Raw genomic sequence first — 20,928 nt, 5'->3', positions numbered from 1 at the left:
GAAAGGTTGCAGAAGATCAGAATACCGCCGGAAGTGCAAATTAAACTTCATTTCAATCACCACTGAACAGAGCAACAACAAAACACAGTTGCTTTAAATATCAGACAGACACAATCATTCATTATGAAGATGAAATTCATGGCAAAAAATTTTTCATAATTTTATAAATACTTATCTTTATTTCAGTATACAAAATAAGAGTATGTACATCCACACAAAAGTGGTTTACAATATCCATGAGTTCATAATGCTCTTAAAAATAAAATATATTTGGAACTGACTGCATGTCATGAGATGTGAAGGATGATTAATCTGCAAGTCCTTTATCCTTTTTTCTTTCCGGTCCACAGGGTTAAAGTCATGCTGAAAAGGCACACAGGACAAACGTGCGGGTCCGGAGTCCAAAACGTTCTGTGTTTAGAACAGTACTTTATGTTCCCTTTTTTTTTTTTTTTTTTTTTGGCTTTTCCTCTCATGTCCATTGATGCAGAAGGAAAAAGTATCAACTGTACCGGAAAAAAAAAAAAAAAACCCACAAGTCCACAGATCTGATCTCATACGTCTCCCTCCAGCTTTAAAATCCAACGTTATTACTTTTTATGAGAGCTATAATAAAATAGACTTTCCTTATCCGCATTGGGGGAATTCATGGTCATTAACAATTTAAAAAAAGAAAAAAAAAACTACCCAGGAGGACGGCGGTCTTCACATAAACTGTCGTCGCTTTCCATGTCCAGTAGAAACTCAACCGACAGTTTGAAAAAATCGATACTAAAGTGATAATGACACTTGGTGGTGAAATACACATGCGAAAGCTGAAGACAAAAATTTGCCTTCTGGGTATTGTAGTGCTTTGGTTCACTCTGGCGGCTCGGTCCGGCCGATGGGTCTCATTTGCAGACGTATCTCTCCACAATCCGCTCGCACTTCTTGCAGGTGACGTAGCAGCACCAGTGATACTTGCAATGGCAGCGTTCCACCAGCTTCTCCGTGTACGGGTTGTAGCCGCGGCCGCAGCACATCAAGTCACAGCTGTCGCTGCCAGCTGAGGTTTTGTTACACTGCCTGCAAATTAGCATAAATAAAGTCAGAAGATTGAGTGAGCACCTTTTGTTTGAAAGACAACCTGTTTCTAGTTTGGTTTCCCCGCAAGGAGACAATTAAGCTAATGGCTTCGTTCTAAACATTTCATCCGCCGGGCCTGTACAAACTCAGAGCTTGTGAAGAGCTCACAATGGCCCTTTAAATATTCTTGACCGAGCGATGCGCCCTCATTTTTTTTTCTCTCTCATTTTTCCTTTTGTCACATCGTCTTTGGGCGCTGGATGCCTCGGATGCTTTCGGGAGCCAATGGACTCTTGAATAGGCGGTGAACAGCTCCGCCATAAATCACATTGAATACACAGGCCCGCCCCCATTTCTCTTCAGTTTGCCCTTTTCCACATTACGGCTCCGTTTTTTTATGACGGCAGAGTGTTAATGACCGGCGTGACGAGAGGGGCGCTTAAGTAAATGGTGGCAGCGGGAGTGTAGAAGAAGAGTGAAAGGCAGGTTTTATTACGTCGTTGGGGAGCTGGGAGATAGGAACACCCACGCGTTCTTTGTATAGTTTTGAAGCAAAATCTCATTAAGACTCATTTGAACTGAAGGTGCGGCAACACAGCAGGACCGGTAGATTTACAGGGTGAGATCATTTCTCAACATCAGTTTTAATTTTAACTCTTTAAAAACTACAGTTTTCATAACCAAAACTAACAAAAACAAACAACTATAGCGAAAAATGTCCATTGTTTTTGTCTTTGTCAATGAATTTAATACACGGGCCTTTAAGGGTTGATTTTTATACATATGTATTCCCGTATGAGCACCATTAGCACCATAAAAAGGAAAAGTCGAACAGTCATCTGGGAATTGTGGCCCTTTTACTGTGTGTCAACTTCAAGTGATGTAATCTAGCGGCAGCCGATTAAAAAAGCGCCACCAAAATGATGTTACTCCAAGCTTGCGGGTTTATGTCTTCCGTTTCATTTGTCATTTAATTCAGCCAGAAGCATGACGCTAGGAGACAAGTGCTCATTTTTTAGGGGGGGAGGGGGGGGGGGGGGCAAGGGATAAAAAAAAAAAAAAAAAACGTATTTTCCGCACTGTGTAGCGCACCTAAAAGCAGTCCATTTTCTCAAAAGCCAACAGTGCACCTTATAAAGAAATAAAAACTGAACTAAAAGAAGGCAATTTTGAAAAGGAAAAACAAAACCTAAATGAACAAACCCATTCTGAAAACTTTTTCAAAACGAATGCATTAAAAAACAAAACAAAACTCACTGTCATGAAACTATTATCAGCCTGTCACTGACGCATACCGCACTAAATTTGCCCTCCTATTCCCCTCCATTAAAACACAAACTATTTCAAGAGTCTCTCTTGCTTCGAGGTCCTGTGAATGTCAGGGCTAACAATGTAGACAGGAGGTCAATTCAAGTGTCAAGACTGATAAAGCCTCTGCTTTAAGTGGCCACCGGTGAGTGACAAATCAGTGGTGTTGCAGTGTAAGGCAAAGGCAAAATCATAAAAGTTTCCCTTTACCGATGCCCTGAGTGTTTCCTCTCACGGCCCACAAATCCGAGTGCCTCGTGATTTTTCGCCAAAGCATTCATGTTGCATGCTCATGCGGCTGCTTGGATATCAGGCAGCAGAAATTGCATCCGGTGAGTGTCCTTGACATGAAGCATGGCTGCTGTTTTATCTGTAAAATGTCCGAAAGATGTCTGATGACGTTCATGTGATATATTAGGATTCTTATTATTTATTTATTAAACATCATTCATTGTGCTGAGTGGTTGGCGACCGGTCCGGAAGTGTAGCCCACCTCTTACGCAAAGCCATCTGGGATACACTGCAACTCAACCATCACCCTGATGAGGACAAGCAGTATAGAAAATGGATGAATAGATGATGTGCTTTGTGGATTTCCCAATATGGTGTGTGTGTTTTTCTGGGAGGGGGCGTGTGATGGACTGCGTCCAACAGAATGCTATTTTAATGTACTGGACTTTTACGTAACAAGTGAAGAGAATGGTTTTGATTGAAAGGTTTGACCCCGTGGAATATTTGAGTACGACAGTGGTACCTCGACTTACGAAATTAATTGGTTCTGGAAGAAATTTCTTAACTAGAAAAGTTTGTCAGTAGAGACGCGTTTTCTATGTAAATGCCCTAATCCGTTCCAAGACCCCCTAAATTCAGACATAAATGTTTTCTAAAGCACAAAATTGCATCAAAATATGCAACAAATACACATTACAATTAGATTATTACACAATAAATGAGAGTTGTGCATCATGTAAAAAACAAAGAAAAGAGTAAAAAATAAAAATGTCGGTCATTTAACTTTTAACTGCATCCTCATCTTCATTTTTTGCCCTCTTTGGTTCATGTTCTCGCTCAGAAGTGGTTTTTGCCTGGCGTTTTGGAAAGAACTGATCCAAGGACATTTGCTTTTGTCGGCTTTTAACAATCCTTTGAAAATGTCCAAGGCAAACATCCGCATAGTGAGCGATCGCCGGACTGGTGAACACTTCTTCTGGGTGATTCACATTTACGTAAAACTATCGGAATGCCTCATGGACTGAGGGGCGACTGACAAAGACACTCCATAGACACATTCGGTAGAGGTCCCTCTTAGCCAATGGGATGCCAGGATGATGCAAGGTAATAGCCAATGGCAAAGCATCTATAAGTATGTTGCGTTCAAGGAACTCGGAAACTGCGAGTGGTAGCCCATATTGTATTTTTACCTTTCGTATCTTGGAATTTCTTCCGTAACAAGAGGCAATATTTTCCTGTTGAGGTGTTTCTTAACCTGAACATTTAGTATGAAGAGACGTTCGTAAGTAGAGGTATCACTACTTCCAGTCCTTCTAATGCACATGTGTTGAAATCAGGGCGTGGGGGGCCAGATCTGGGCCGCCCCGTTATTTTATGTGGCCCCGGCAACCAAATTATGTGCTTCGACAACATGTTTCTCTCCAAAATATCAAAATTTCAAGTTGTCTTCACTTTTAAAGACATTGAAATATCGCAAGCATTTTTTTTTTTTGTTACCAATCCCCCATTTAAAATAAATAAATGTTGAGCAAATGATTTTTACCGGCCTTCTGATTTCAAAACTAGTTACTCATCAATTTGCTGTGTTTATGTAATATGAGGCGACCATATAGTCAACCCTTGGTTTTCGAACGTCTTTGTTATCGACCAAATCGGATTTCGACCAGAAAATTCGAGATTTTTACGCCTCGGATTACGACCGAAAACCGTTTTTTCGACCAAATTCAGCAAACCTGAATACGCCACTTGACTCCTCTCAGCTTCCTGACACGAGGAAGTGACGCTTCCTCGTGTAGCGTTCATTGTGAGCAGACATGTTTGTTGTGATTTACGCAAATCTGACAGTTTTTGTGTTATTTCTGCATAGTGTATTAGCCCCTAATCATGGGCTAATACAATAGTTTCAGATTTCCAATAAATCACTTTTCAAACAGCCTTCTGGAATGGATTATGGTCGAAATACGAGGTACGACTGCATTTATTTGGGTTTATGGTCATAACAGCCCTTCGAAGGAAACCATAACTACCATGTGGTCCGCAACAAATTAGTTGTGCGAGTTATGAGTCAAGCATTCCAACGTATTGGGTGAATACTGCGAGCCAACGCTATAACAATACATTTACAGCCTTTAAATATGTAAAACAAAGTAAACAAGACTGTGATGACTGCATTTAGTTGGACAGGTTGGCAGTGGAGTTACAGTAATTTCTTTCCTCTGTATTTTGGCTCATGGACAACATATCTCAGCTTTCACACGCAATTTGAGGTAATCCAACATCTCGTTGATTAAAATGAAATGTAATCTGTGGCAAACTTTATTTATTTATCTATTTATTTTTTGGGTGGAGAAACTCCTGCAACTGCGAGTTGTTATTCTCAAACGGTGCTTTCGGTGTCATGCAAGCACAACAGATCGTCTGTGCTAAAGCATGTCCTTCTCCAAAATACGTTTAAAAAAAAATCTTCAATACGTTTCAAAGATAATGTAGCATATTTTCCCTGTGATACTGGTTGGCCAGATTTCAGGATGAGTGAGTAAGACCCTCAGACAGAATGACTCCTTTGCTCCCTACCACACACAGTCCGGACTTGGAGAGAGCAAAATGGTGTCAGCTAACTTTTATCTCGAGGAAACCTTGATGCTTCCAAATCTGTGCGCGCCCCTTCAGTTGATAACTGTTTTGGAGTTCTCGCGGGCCCAGGAATAAGAGCATTAGTCACTGTTTCAGATAATAAAAGCACAAGGACCCCAGTCACAGTGGCCTTCTTCAGTGACACGTGCTCAGACAAGACGCAGACAGAGAGTACTCTCAGGTTGTTATCACCCAGCCCGCTAACTAAACCGTGCCATCGGGTAGAACATCACTTTCCTAAAGTCAACATCCTGGATGAGTTGACCGTCAGGATTGGTCATTTCCTATCTGCTGCTGTGTGGCTTGGCTTTGGCATTGTTCGATTCACTGAATTAAAGAGCCTTCTTAAGCCACGTTTTCACACAGCAGCAGAGTTCAGGTCGCATCCACAATTTAACCCTTTCAGGGACGGAGGGTACTACAGTGGACAGCTTGTCATGTTATCAGGTTACAGGGTGCATGAAAAGGTTAAGCCACTTTTTGACCACAGTTATAGGTCAGGTGGACATGCTGCACAATGACTGGCTGACCATTGGCAGGACTGCAATAAATGCGTCAGCTACATAAACAGTCCGTTATAGCTAGCAGACAGCATGGAACGTGCAAATGTCATGAGAATTATTCAAGAAGCTAAGCAGTGCTGGATGCCGTCATTATCCAGGAACTTAAATGGTGTAAATTCCTGTAAATTGCTACAACAACTGGTACGCCAACACACATTTTCGGAAAAGTGGGTTTTGGAACTTTGTGGCCGTTTGCAGTGGAAACACCAAAAAATGATAATGGGTGGCCAAAGTGACAAAATTACTGACTAAGGGGTGGCTGTAAAATGAGATGCACATGCACGCACGCATACAGTCAACCACCACCATTGGTGGGGGATGGGGACCGGAAAATCGACAATAATTATTGAAAATAATTGACACTCATTGAAATGCAGTGGGAATTTTGTCTTTTGTCTTTAGAAACCCAGGAAACTATTCTTTTTTTCTTTTTTTTATGTTGATAAACATTCAATACTGTATATGTTTTCCAAGAAAAACTGATGGGATGGGGGAGGGAGAATCCTGGGGGGGAACAAACAAAAAATAATTTCCCGGTAAGAATATTAAAAACACACTGGATGATTTTTTTTGTTTTTAACCCGCAAATATATGAACCACGCGTCCACTGTATCTCATAGTCTATTTCTGTTTCGTTTGCTAGCTAACTGCCAATCAGAGGGATCAATTGTCTTCGATGGCCGACGCCATTTTGCATTCTGGCGATTGACGACTCATTCATTCAACTCACAACCAAGAAACGCAATGACACAACGACGGTTTAATTTTTCAAAATTTCAAACATTGGATTTTACTTAGTTTTTTGTGGGTTTTTGCTGTTGTTGCTGTTACTGTTTTTGGTTGAAACTCGCCCCTTGGAATTATGAATTCTCTTCCGACCAATCTGTATACATCAGTGGTGGACCATCGGGGCCTTGAGGACCTTCTCTGCTGGCCTAAAAATATATCTGAATCACAGACTGATGTTAATTATATATTTTTTTCCATGAATACTTCAAGAATTAAATGAAGTAATTCCAAATGGTCTGGCATATATGGCAACATCATGGCAACCAGCCATGGCTAAATAGTCACCCCACAATGGCTGAGGGAGGAGAAAAAATAAGATTTGGCGGCAGATTAACTGTCAGGGCCATTTTCAAGAGGGACTTGAAGAAACGATGGACATTATTAAGAACCGTCATAAAACTCCGAAGCGAGCTAGCCTGTCAGAACCAGTGAGAGGACTCGGCCGCTGCTTTCAGGTCAGCCCGAAAGTGAATTTAAACTTAGGCCGCAAATACAGCAGGGCATCAATAAAGATCGAAAAGAACTTCTTGATGGGGCTGAAGCGTACTTATTGTGACTACAGGAGTTATCTACCTGTGATGCAACGGCTCTTGATACTGTATTTCAGCATAATAAGATGATTTTTAAAATCCTAAAATAGTTGGGAGGAAGGACAGATGGATTCAGACGGAGCAGTACTGAATATAAACACACACATACGTAGTCTATAGATCTTAACTTTTCCTTCTCTAGCAGCAAACTAAGTGCAATATTGTGAAAAGCATTCTCACCTGTCCTGTGTGCCGACCGAACCTTGTTTGTCATTCTTGGTACAGAAGTCCGGGGAACTCTGCAGGTAGACCAGCTCGTTCTCCCTTACAGGCCTGATGTCAATGTCTTTGGGCACCAGTTGCTTGCGTGTCCCCATCGGTCTGTGAACCACCTTCGTAGCCGACAAGTACTTAGTCTTCAGCTCCATGGCGATCTCTCTCAGGTCCTGAAGGCCTCGCCAGCAGGTCCTTATAGAGCAGGAGCCGGATACGCCGTGACACTTACACTTCATCACCACTGCTTCCCTCAATACCTGTCAACAGAGAACATGTGATCAGTTCACCAAGAGAGCAAAAAGGAAATCATTTTCTTCAATAGGACGACATCTTGCTCACCTGTCTACCGACTTCACTGTTGTGCAGGTGCATCAGTTTGTTGGCATGGGAGCCTGCACGTTTCATTTTCATGGGAGCATCTGCAAACTTGGAACCCATGATCAACCCGTAGTGCAGGTTGTCCGCGCAACCCCCCCAGCGATAGCCTGGCTCCGGGATCTCAGCCGGAATGGGCCCACACGAGCACAGACGCAAATCTCCAGTGGTGCATGCCCTTGCGATGGTGTGGCTAATAGTGGCGGCAGAAAGGGCGTAGACAAACGCAGACTCTCTGGTTCCTGGCCAATGACACCACAAACAACTAACACTCAACAGGCTGAAAATAAAACGACCGGTACCGGCCTTTGCACTTGGACTGCAGACATAGAAAACATTCAAAGATGGATGAGAAATCCATAACCGCCTTAATCTCCTCCCATCAGTGATGCCATCAAAAACTGGAAGTGAACAATAAAGGAGTCAGTAGGGAAAAAAATGTTCAGGGAAATGAGACGTTTGCTCCGTGATCTTGTCATTTCATGAAGACGTCACGTAACGCAACAAATCATTTGTCTGTGTGGCTGAATTATCACGACACAATGTCATCCCGTGCGGAGTTTGCATGTTCTCTCCGTGCCTGCGTGGGTTTTCTGCGGGTACTCGTGTTTCCTTCCACATTCTAAAAGCAACACATGGTCGGTTAATTGAACCCTAAATTTGTGATTGTGAGTGCAAATGGTTATTCGTCCAAGTGGCCTGCGATTGGCTGGCGACCAATATAGGGTGTATCCCGCCTATTGCCTGAAGACAGCTGGGATACGCGCTCCAGCACGCCCATGTCCCTCGTGAGGATAAGTGGCTCAGATAATGGATGTTCAATTTTGAGTGAATCCATTTGTAGCATTTCTTTCACTTCCATCCATTTTCTGATCCGCTTATCCTCACAAGGGTCGCGGGGCGTGCCGGAGCCTAGCCCTTCTAATCTAATCTCTTCCGGCGGTAGGTGGGGAACACCCTCAACTGGTTGGCAGCCAATCGCAGGGCACACATAGATGAACAACCATCCGCATGCACAGTCACACCAAGGTACAATTGAGTGTATTCCCAATAACCTGCCATGAATGTTTTTGGAATGTGGGGAGGGAACCGGAGTACCCGGAGAAAACCCACGTCGACACGGGGAGAACATGCAAACTCCACATAGGAAGGCCTGAGCCGGAATAGAACCCATGACCTCTGCACTGTGACACAGACGCACAAACCAGTCACCCACTGGGCCGCCATTTCCTTAACTTATGTTTGTAAATGTAAGTATCCTAGATTGTGCAGGTGTACTTGATGTCAGTGCGGGCAAAATTATGCTCTTAAATTTACTTGGAATTGATTTGCATTTATGGTAATGGACTTCCAAAGACGAGCGCATAATATATGTCCCAACTGTCGTACAGAGCGAGCACGGAATCAATTGGCAACGGTGTGTGGAAAGCATTCATCGCTCGGGACGGTAGTCATAACCCAGAGAAATCATATGTGACTGAAGAATGACCATCTTTGGATAGAGACAAGACAGTAAAAGAAAGCATTGGCAGCACTCTGTTGGAGTGGTTACATTTGCCTCACAGTCAAGAGATCCCAAGTTCTACTCTTGGCTAAATGCTCTCCAGTCGTAAACAAAGAGTGGCTTTTGATGCATTTCGATTCTCGTGTCAATTTGTAAATGAAAATACTGTAAATTTCATGGTCTTACCTCGGTCAAGGTCTGGAGGATACTTGGAAGAATCGCCGGGAATTTCTATGGAGGAGCAGTTCCAGCGCATGTCAGCAAAGGTCTTTTGGCACGTTTTCTTGACTTCGCGGGCTGCTTGGATGATGGTTTGCATGAGTTCCATGTTGCTGCGGCACAGCTGAGCTTGGGACGACACCAGGCCAGGCAACAGTTTACAGTGTTGGGTCTGGTTGATGTGTAAGGTCTTGGGTGTGTGCGATATTGCTCTGTGGCGTAAAAAGAGAAGGGAAAAAAAAAAAAAGAGGTCACGCACAGAAATCACTTATAATTGGAATCGGGATGGTTGTCTTCGTGTGTGTGTGTGTGTGTGTGTGTGTTTTAGATGTAAAATGATCGTTATTTCGTTCTAATACAAGCATCGTATCACTAATTGCATTACTAATACTGTAGTCAAATTAGAATGATTCACACAGGGTTCCTACTCTTCCACTTGCTTTTTATTTATGGAACTTTCAAGGACTTTTGAGGGCTAATTTAGCCGTTTTTAAAGGACCTTTTCTCCATTCAGCAGGGGATTCACGGTGGATTTAATGCCCGCTCAGCAACAGAACAGAAAGCCACATATCACTGAGCTGTTGTTCAAATCATTGCTGCCAAAGGAAGGGCACATTTTTATTTTTAGGGGCAATCAGCTAACCCTTTATTTGACATACTGTGTCAAATTTTCATTTTCCTACCCGTATTACAAGTAGGAACATGAAAAAAACTTGAATTCATTCTCAAATAAAGTACACTAAGAAAAAATGTAATTTAGAAAATATAAAACTTAATTTATTTTCGAATAAAATTTATTTTTAAAGGATTTTTATTGATTTTAAAAGCTTTCCCTGAAAATTAAGGACAATTAAGAACATAATTGTACAACTTCTTTTTTTATGGATTTTTATGAACTTTAAGGACCCGTGGGAACCCTGTCACACTTTCAGAGTTGTGTCACGAGCAACAATTAGCTGTTGGGAACAATTTGTTTTATGTCGTTTAGCTACTTAAATGGAGGACTAAAGGCTATGTATGGGAAGTGTTTCATTGTCAGGAAATTTGAATATATGCAGTTGTATTAATCCTTTCACGCACCCTGTAACCTGCTAATGTGATAAGCCGTCAACTGTCGTAACCGCTGTCCCCAAAAAATAGAAAACGTTTCTGGAGATACTTTTGAGGTGACATCCATACCTTGAGGAAAATTAGTAGCAGATCCATAAAACATATTTGACACATTTTTGGCTCTGACCCTTTTTGTCCTTACAGTGCAGAACTGGCGATGAGATATTCCTCCAAATACCCAACTACAAGAGATAATATCAATCACCATTTTCCTCACCATATCTATTTGGTACCATGGGAGGTTTTGTCGTCCTTGGCCTCAGTTCAGTGTTAGTGATCTATTTATATCCTATTCAAGGAACGTATTGGATTTATCATATCGTATTTAGATTGAATATTTTTACAGAGAAACCCCAGGCAGGGGCGGCTGTCTCAGATTTATACTCTTGAGAAACATGCGGTGATGCAGGGAAGCAACCCGGGCCTGTTTTATACTATCGTGTCTCTGTGGGGGCACTGGGCAATTCCCAGTGATCAGCTGTGACGGCACGCCGCTCATAGTGACTCGCAGGTGTTTATTGTCACATCTGCTTAGGCATCACGTCATCACGACTCCACGCTTGGATTTAGCATGACGCACGTGCCTAAATCCTGGTTTAATACAGTATGTAGAGATGGCTATTTCTGTCTCGAGCGTGACTGCAACCCAACCGGTCAAGGCAGATGTCTACCCCCCACACCCAATGAGACATAATCCTGCCCAAGTTTTTATTTCATCCATCCATCCATCCATCCATTTTCTGATCCGCTTTATCCTCACAAGGGTCGCGGGGCATGCTGGAGCCTATCCCAGCTGTCTTCGGGCAGTAAGCGGGACCCTGAACTGGTTGCCAGACAATCGCAGGGCACACAGATACGAACAACCATCCACACTCACACTCACACCTAGGGACAATTTAGTGTTCAATCAGCCTTCCATGCATGTTTTTGGAATGTTGGAGGAAACCGGAGTACCCGGAGAAAACCCACGCAGGCCCGGGGAGAAAATGCAAGCTCCACACAGGAAGCCCGAAGCCGGAATCAAACCCTGCACCTCTACACTGTGAGGCCGACACGCTAACCCACAGGTGTCAAACTCAAGGCCCGGGGGCCAGATCTGGCCCGCCACATTATTTTATGTGGCCCGCGAAAGCAAATCAAACATGTCAACTTCCATGATGCTTGCTAAAATCTCGACCAAAATTTAAAATTGTCATATTTAATAAATAAGAGACATATTGTCAACATTTTGTTGATACCAAACCCCTCATTACATTAACTTAAACAATAGTTAAATAAACCGTTATTATTGACTTTTTTATATGGTTTCAGTTCAAACGGCCGTCCAAGGGAAACGGTAACTAAAAGTTGGCCTAAGACAAAAATGGGTTTGACACCCCTGCGCTAACCAGTCGACCACCGAGGCCGCTTACGTTTTTATTCCGTCTGCGAAATTGTTCATGTGGTCAGTCAGATGCTTCATATGAAAAGTTGCAACATTTTTTGCACAGCTTTAACCTTTGCAGCTTCAACGATGACGTATCACATTATCAATTGTTGATTTTTAGCTCATTTTTGAGTCATCAAAATATTGTTTATTGTTTTTCCATGAACTCCACGTCAACAGTGTTCACATTTTGAAATCAAATTAACAAAACATTGAAGCAGTGGGATTGAAATTCATTCTGCGCCATGCAATCACACACGCGCGCACGCGCACACACACACACACATACACGCACGCACCATGCCAAAGACATGACGTAAAGCCTATGATGCAGCCAATGCGCGTGAACTTGAAGTAAATAAATTGACCCCAAGATTATAGACGCTATTCTTTGCTGTTAATATTTGGTTGGTAAAATATATAGTGCTGATGATAATTAGAATAACTTATTCAATAATTTAGAGGGTTTGATGCCCGCTGTGGTCATATTTATGAATGAGATACGATGACACCCACCACAAATGTCTGCCGTGTTCACGCATCTGTCTGCCTGCACCTCGAACAAATTCACCAAACTCGCACCAAAAGTTAGACGTCGTCCGAGAAGTATAAATTTACATCAACTTTTAGCCACCGATTACACACCTTCGCGAGCAAAGCACAGAGCAGTCTGTCAGATTCCCAAACAGGCACGGCGAGTCTTGTACTTCCATGAAAATCAGGACACCCCGGCATTTTGCATGCACCGTCTACAAAAATAAAGCCCATGGTGTAATGCACCCATTATTTGTTCCAGAACAAATCTCAAGCTTTTTCATCTCTGCCATCTACGTGGACGGAGGTTTGATAACTTTGAGGATTGGTCATGAAAAAGGCGGTGTGAGACGAGGGCCCAGTCGTCGCTGCTTTTGGCTTTCATTCTTGGTAATATTGTTGACTTTTTACTGCGATAAAAATAAAACCGCGGCCCAGTAGTCTAGTGGTTAGCACGTTGACTTCGCAGTGCAGAGGTACCGAGTTCAATTACAGCTCCGGCCTCCCTGTGTGGACTTTGCATGTTGTCCCTCTGTCTGCATGGGTTTTCTCCGGGTACTCCAATTTCCTCCCAGATTCCAAAAACATGCATGGCAGGCTGATTGAACACTCTAAATTGTCCCGAGGTGTGAGTGTGTGCGTGAATGGTTGTTCGTCTCTGTGTGCCCTGCAATTGGCTGGCCACCGGTTCAGGGTGTCCCCCGCCTACTGCCCGAAGTCAGCTGGGATAGGCTCCAGCGCCCCCCACGACCCTAGTGAGGATAAAGCGGTTCGGAAAATGAATGAATGAATGAATGAATAAAACCAGCGACACACACAGATTTGCATTCACGGCTCTCTGTTCTCATCACACACACACACGTGGCCTCACAAGGATATGCCAAACAGGACCACAAATCTTCAGACTTCTCTCCCTTGCCATCTCCATCTTTGCCTTTCGAAAGTTATTACTGTGATTATTATACACCGTGGTAAATTTCGTCGGATAGCTTGAAAGTCAACTTCGCCCGTTTCTGTTTACTGAAGCCGCATCCAAGTTATTAAAAGAGGTTTCCAGTCATAGCCAGAGGAACTGCCCGTTCAATCTACTTTCCTTTTCATGACATACACGTGGACTGAACATTCAAGCTTTTCCTCTCATCAGGATCAACTTCAAGGATCAACTTCAAGAATGTCGGGGCCCACTTCAAAGCTGCCACGGGGGCTTCACCCCATAAAAGGCCACCCCATGCATAAAAGCGTCACACGACGTTGCATCGTTTCATGACGTCGTGTGAACTGGTGGATTGCGATTGAGGGAAATGGATACTTACAGCCATTTGATGCCGGAGCAGACCTGAGAGAGCAGCAGAGCGGCAAGCACAGCGAGAGGCAGGACGTGACAGCACCTCCTCATGGTTGACGGTGACTTTGATTCGCCAGGCGCAAAATTATAAAGGGGTCGGTTTACGCTTTGTGACCTCACAGCTTCACCGTCATGGCAAGGTCTTGTCTGTTAAACCCTATTGTAAGAAGAACACAATTCATCAATGACCTTTAGCGACATTTTCATGACAGCCGAATATCCTGAAACATTTTAGAGCGCCAATTTTTTTCGTGTCCGGCAATATTAAAAAAAAAAAAGCAATTTCCTCCCTTGACCACAATTTCTCTCCTGACCACATTTATCCTCAAACTCTTAAGACGCAATTCAAAACATAGCCTGACTGAAATTATCCCCAATAAATGAATACCTTTCATCACACAGAAACCCAATGAGTGTAACTTTAAGAAAGACAGTATGCACTTTGTAATATATACACATGACGTGATCTACGTTAAAAAACATTCATTGCAAGAAAATTGACAGATAATTCACTTTTGAATTTATCGCAGTGACCAAACTAACATTACTGTATACGTTGCACCAACATTTTATTTTAATGCCATTCACCCACTATCTATATATCTATACATCTCTATATATAGTATGCACATACACACACGGACACTGAATGAGCGGCTTGCACCCTGGACTGGACTTTTAATGCGTGCCGCGGTGAAACAAGCTTATTTTCTGGATTTTGTCATGTTCTTTGCCCTCCTCTCTTTGAGGAACTAAAATATATCGCCCGCGTTTAACTTCATTAGTTTACCTGTAGGTTTTGATTTAAAAAAAATTTTTTTTTAGTTGGGAGTTACAAATTGGATAAAGTCTTATCAACAACAATTTATATGTAGTGCACTAAAAATGAAATAATATACATAGAAAAAAAAAGCCAAAGGCAAACATTAACTGCGTTGAATTTCAAATTGACTAAGCACATTCCAATTCCGATGTTATTTTTGGGAAAACCCAGTATGTAACTAGGCATGTTTTGGCTTTCGTTTCTTGTGTAGTCCCTGAAAGCGATATTCAACTTTTGCATTGTTTCATTCGAGACAACATGTACAAACGCATGTCTGCTCAAAGGGAGAGGTGTCGAAGTGACCTTCACAAGGGCATCTTGGTAGCGCTCTGAAGCTGACACCGCCCCACAGCAACCAGTCCCAATTTTATACTTGATTCAAAGTGGATATTCTGCTCCTGTACTTTAGGAGGTGGCTGTTTATCCATATAGTGGTTGTCAACCTACCACTTTGCAGTCATTGAGCCAGCTTCATACACTGAGTTACTGCAATACAAATACACATGGTAAAGCAGCCGAGCTAGTATTTGTATAATGGTAACATAACTTTCCAAAAAAAAAAGTGGTTGTTGAATGTTTTTCTTTGTTCAGATACCGTGAATGAATGCGTTCTAATCCAAAGGGAGTCAGCAGCGTGCCAGTCACCTCCTTCGTTTGCTCACATCATCACAAGTCTGCGTTTCATCTTGGCGTTACTGCCACTTCGCTAAACATGTAAAAACATTGAAACAGCCCACGTGAGCTCAGTAATCCGCAGCCTGCGGACATCAGCAGCGGCAGTATCTGATAGCGCGGGGGGGCTGCCGATAAGTGATCTTTTTGAAGTGCGCTTAAGTGAGCGCATTAAAAAACGCACAGGTAGGAGATAATAAGCCTTTTAATGCTGATGGACAGAAACCCAAAGGAAACGACTGAAAAATCCTTTCGTGCGATAAAGTAGACGAGTGCGGCTATTAAATGTTACAGCCACAAAAAAAAAAGGAAATACATACATGAATACATTCGTTTGGATATTTACTGTTGTATTATTGCCGCTGTAGGGTGCAAACGCATGGTGGGGGTGGGGGGGGCGATATGTAAAGGAGATTAACAAACGGTCATTCAAATTCATTCAGATTGCATCTCCAGTTTCGCCGACAGGATGTTCTCGATGACCGCAATCAACAACTTTGCGTCACATTCCAAACGAAGCGCTCAATCGTAAAAGTATTCAAATCGTGTTAACGAGCAATATTTTTGAATATAATGTCTTCATTGTTAAGTATTTTACATTTAGCAAGACGTTGATAACTAAACGCTTTGATATTTCAATAAACTTTTTTTCAAGTATACATTCAAACCAATTGGTCTCTGTTGAACACTTCAGTTAAGCGTTGCGGTACATGTGTGTATTTAAAAAAATACTGTCTTAAAAAATAGGATTATGCTCGCACTTTATATTTTTATAAATATTTTCGTCTTGAACATCAAGTATTTTTTTGGTCACACAACAACATCCGACAATATTCTCACATTTTATCAAGCAAGTTGCAACTCACCCTTTTTTTTTTTTTTTACTCGGCAATCCGCTTTCCACGTTAAATCAAACAATTGTAAAGAAATCACACGGCTGCAGGTCCGAATGTCCTAGAAGGGAAAGTCTTTTTTTGTTTTTAGCCAGATGCGTCCGAAAAATCCAAAATGGGAAGTAAGAATAATTCCGGACAGGTACGCATGTTGTGTTTTCCAGAGCGTTGAGCGCGTGTGCGTACGAGACTGTGTGAGAAAGACGGACAGAGAGCGGAACTAAAGTTGGGCTGGATCAGAGCAAGTGAGCCTGAGAGGGCAGACTCGGCTCTAAAATACCCCAGCCCACTTTTGATGTGGCTTGCTGATGTCACACCTGCATTAGCATAACAAAGCGCGCCGCCGCGACCTGACAGAGGCGCGTCCATGTGCTTGCCCCAGTAAACGATAAAATTTTACATGACTACAGAGGCTCAAATATTCACAATCTGTGCTTAAGCAGAAGTTCAGATACTTGAGTTGAAATATATAAATAAAGACTCCGGTAAAAAGTAGAAGTAAAAAGTAAACACACGTTTACTGTCAATTATATACAATCCTGGAGCCCACCTGTTTTCGAGAACCCCCCAAAAATAAAAAATTAAAAATTAAAAAAATCAATTAATCTGTTCCAGACTCGATTAAACACCACCATCAAGAAAAATATCTCTGTATTGTAAAATATAAAAAAATAAAATAAAACAGAACAACTGATCATGTAAGGATATAAACAGGTTTTTATAAAGATGAAAGTCACAAACACATACGCCATCGCAACATCAGCAGCTCTTGTGTAGATAAACAAAAGGACCAAATATTATATCAATACCTCTGTTACAGTGTCAATGCGTTATCGTTAATTTAGCATAATCTTTGACTCTGCTCTTGTTACTTGGATGTTTGTGGATTGTGCAATTTTACCTTATGTTGTGGCTAGTGTGTGTGGTTAACATTATTAACAAAGGTTATGCCTTTTTCAAAATACTGCGCAAGTATCATATTTCGTTTTTCGGATATTTTCCCATTTCCATAATACACAAATACCATATACAGTATATGCCAATAACAACAAATAACCCCAAATTAATTATTCATTCGAAACAAATTTCGATTATTTAATGCATATTGAATGCAAAGCATTTAATTGTCAGAAATCATTTTTCAACATAATTTTTTAGACTTAGGCTGTTTTTTGTTATTCTAAGAGTTCTTGTGATGCACATTAAAGATGCATTATGTATGTTGAATAACTAACTCATAATTTCCCATCATGCAAAAAAATATATATATATTTGCATGGATGCAATTTACTGGTCACAATGTGCTTTGAAGGACAGCCAAAAAAATCTGTCTCGTGTCGCATCGTTTTTTTTCCTTCATCAATGTGAACCACACTCCAGTTAGTGATATGTTGCGCAGCCAACTGTGGAAAACCAAAATTCGCGTTTCCTGAGACTCTTCTGCGCCTCAAGTGCTTCGGCAGAGACAGAAGTGAGTGAGCTGTTGGCCAGACCTTGACCTTCCAGGTGCTCGAGCTAACATGCTTGGCCTCAAGTTGTGCTGCAGCTTGGGTGTTGCCAGGCTTTTCTTTTGTAGCCCATGCACTTACAGATCTCAAGAATCCAGCAACAAGCCTGCTTCCATCAAAAGCACCACAATGAGGGCTGTTTGAACCTACTACACTCCATTTATCTAACACACTGCCCTGATCGGAATAAATACCATGACGCAGTGCATTAAATGACGAATCAAAACCTACAGGAGATACATTTCAAAGTTCATTGGGTAGGTGTACCTAATGTAGTGGCCAGTGAGTGTATGTTTCGGATTGTGGTTCCGCTCAGATGTGTTTTACATTGCAGTCAACTGTGAATGGGCACAGATTGTTACATATGTGGGTGTTGCGGAGCTTCCAGCCGGACCGGGCCCGCTTTCAAAAAGACTTTTTACACTCAGCCTCTTCATTCCTGAACTTAGGTCAACACCCAAAAGCCTTTGATTTTCTCCCACAACTCTCACCTTCTGAATAAAAGAGGAGAGAGGGGATGGCACCTTTGGGGAGACGTAGGGTACGTGCCACGTTAATAGTTCATGATTGTGAAACCACTCATTTCAGAGCTGAATCAGAGAAGAGGTAGTATTCGTCACAAAAGCTTTCCAGAGGTTGTCAAGAAAATTTGCTATATTTCAATAAACGGAACACGATTGTTTTCAACAAGATGTGGAATGACCATAAAATACCTGTAGATGTTTGGAATAGAGCAAATCAACGGTATCCCAATTGATGAAACAGCTCTAGAAACAAAAGGTAATGCCCACGATTTTGATATCATCCAGCTAAAATAAAGCAAGTGTAGTATTTCCCCAACTAATGCTGAATCGAAACTACCCAACTGGGAGATGGACTTACTATAGCTTCTCCCACGTTTTACTGTGTCAGCATATTTGTGTACAGGGTTTAAAAAAATATTTGCAGAAAAAAACCCAACCCTTTGTGGCTTGGATTCAGACAGAACTCACAAACTTTAGCGCACAGGAGGTGCTACACTGCCTTTAAATATCAAATGTGAGCATGATGAAGTCATAATTGAATTGTTTTTCCTCTTTCTATATTTCCAATTCATTTGGCCAATTAAACTGCTTCACCCATCACTCTGTTCTCTGTACTGCTTATCATCACAGGGCCGTGAGAGGCCAGTCAAGATATGATAAATCCAAGAGGTTCATGAATCATAATGAATGAGCAACCTGTGGACTATACTGCATGAATTTGCATCAATTTTAACCCTTTCATGCACCCCGTAACCCGATAACATGATAAGCTGTCCACTGTAGTGACCGCTGTCCCTGAAAGAGTTAAAAACATCAAGGATCACAAGATCACAAGGCTCCACCTGATGATTGCCGTTATGCAGTAGAAAAAAAAAAACCATGAAGTAGTAACATAGGGTGACTGTCAAATTTTACCTGCTTAAGGACGTGATCAGATCAGACGTGAAAATCCCATTTCATTCCAGGGTCTGCCGTGGTCCATGGTGGAAATCGCCAGAGAGAAAAAAAAAAACGTCTGTCCAATCCGTGCACCATAGGACATGATTAGTTTCCAAATCTTTTGCACGCCATTTGGTTTGAACCCCTCCTCTCTATTGTGCTTTGAAGACAAAGCCCTTTCAAGTAACAGATGGGTGGCACTTTTGAACACGTCATGTGGTCCTCCAGGAGTGCCATGAGCCTGCAGAACAGACAAGACCAGACTTTGGGGGGGATCATTTGGAAAAATAATACAAGATGCTTATGTAATAATATGCATTGTGGAATTTCATTAATCAACCCAACAATTTCTTGAAATCAAATGACCTTTTTGATAAATATCAATCTGGGTTCCGACCTCATCACACAAACAGCTCTAATTAAAATACTAAATAATAAAAGATTGAACACTGATGCAAAAAGAGTGTCAGTTTGGATCTCAGTGCAGCATTTGATATAGTAAATTATTTTATACTGTTGGACAGGCTGGAAACTTGGGTCAGACGAAATGGAACAATCCAAAAATAGTTCAGGTCCAACTTGCAGGACAGGAGTTAATTTGTAACCATTAGAAGTTTTAAATCTGATAGAGTGGCCAAGACGTGGGGTCCCTCGAGGGTCAGTCATAGGACCCCTTTTTTTTCAGCATGCATATGTTAAACCAAGGGTCAAATTCTTCAGAATTGCTCATGTTGCCTTATCATGACTATGCAGATGATACACAGGTATACAGTATGTCTCAATGTCCGCAAGAGACAGCAGTTCAAGTAAGATGCTGTGTCACTGTCTAAAACAAATTAATAAATGGATAAACCGACATTTCCTTCAACTGAAGCAAAACAAAACTGAGGTAATTGTTTGAGGCAAATAATAGTTTAGACCCTGTTTACTTACCAAGCGCAAGTCTAGCGCAAAGCGGAGTCTAACTGTGCGCATGAATGGAGTTTTCTTTCTTTTGGCATTTTGCTAAACTTTGCACATGTAGAATTGGGCGTAACTGGGCGTTTGAATCTTTGTGTGCTGTTGTGGGGCGGGCAGAAGTAGCTTTTACCAGGTCAATCCTTGGGACATCACTCATTTGCGTCAAAATCAGGGCGGTCCAAGTGCAGTACACTCGAGTACACCTTGCTTGACTTTGCGCAAACAGAAATAGACTTGCAAGAGTCCGTGCATGAAATTGGCAGGCAAACTGCAAGCTCTCTCCTTGCGGATGATGTAGTTGGCCATGCATATGACGTGGGTCGAGACAGTCTTGTACCCCCAATCTTGTACTCTCCCAGCAATAGTTAAATTTGTTCAATGAATTGACATCGACAATGACTCAGAGACATTGTCCCAAGCTGATGTCATTTTTATGAATGAAATCCGGTGACATCCACTACACATGTCCGCGGAGCGCCAAATTTGTCCACCTGCGCCTCGATCAAATACAATAATGTTAGATCACCTGCTCTGCACGATATACTGTACTTGGTTGGAGCCAGTCTAAAATTCATGATTGCACAAGTCTGCTTAAACATTTTAAAACTTACCAACATGCATATGATTAGGCTGAAGAAAACAGATCCCATATTTTAAATCAAACTTAGCTGCAAATGCTTCTCTTGCTCTTGGTGGGGGG

The 20,928-nt window shown here is 41.9% G+C and overlaps 1 protein-coding gene across 2 annotated transcripts; it reads right to left on the bottom strand.

The window, feature by feature from the left end:
• Positions 1-422: 422 nt before the first annotated feature.
• Positions 423-19,822, bottom strand: wnt11 (wingless-type MMTV integration site family, member 11). Of its 2 annotated transcripts, none has more exons than XM_019895314.1 (6): positions 19,245-19,822; positions 13,878-14,066; positions 9,462-9,706; positions 7,736-8,013; positions 7,361-7,653; positions 423-1,065 (listed from the first exon to the last, which is right to left on the bottom strand). In XM_019895314.1, exons 2-6 carry the CDS (start codon positions 13,958-13,960, stop codon positions 891-893), a joined length of 1,074 nt encoding a protein of 357 aa, XP_019750873.1. In that variant the 5' UTR covers positions 13,961-14,066; positions 19,245-19,822; the 3' UTR covers positions 423-890. The 2 variants fall into 2 exon arrangements, with proteins under 2 accessions (XP_019750873.1, XP_019750872.1); XM_019895313.1 differs by lacking the exon at positions 19,245-19,822 and adding an exon at positions 16,271-16,571.
• Positions 19,823-20,928: the final 1,106 nt, after the last annotated feature.

Source organism: Hippocampus comes, unplaced genomic scaffold, assembly GCF_001891065.2.
Source record: "Hippocampus comes isolate QL1 unplaced genomic scaffold, H_comes_QL1_v1.1 scaffold177, whole genome shotgun sequence".
Lineage (NCBI taxonomy): Eukaryota > Metazoa > Chordata > Actinopteri > Syngnathiformes > Syngnathidae > Hippocampus > Hippocampus comes.
Note: the sequence above shows the minus strand (reverse complement) of the source record. Positions and strands in the feature narration are given on the sequence as shown.

Excerpts from the sequence above, each read along its gene's own strand:
- wnt11 (XM_019895314.1), bottom strand. The coding sequence starts at position 13,960 with ATGAGGAGGTGCTGTCACGTCCTGCCTCTCGCTGTGCTTGCCGCTCTG. Across the intron at positions 9,707-13,877 it reads TGCTCCGGCATCAAATGGCT|AGCAATATCGCACACACCCA; the intron begins GTAAGTATCCAT and ends TTTACGCCACAG. Across the intron at positions 1,066-7,360 it reads TCGGTCGGCACACAGGACAG|GCAGTGTAACAAAACCTCAG; the intron begins GTGAGAATGCTT and ends GCTAATTTGCAG.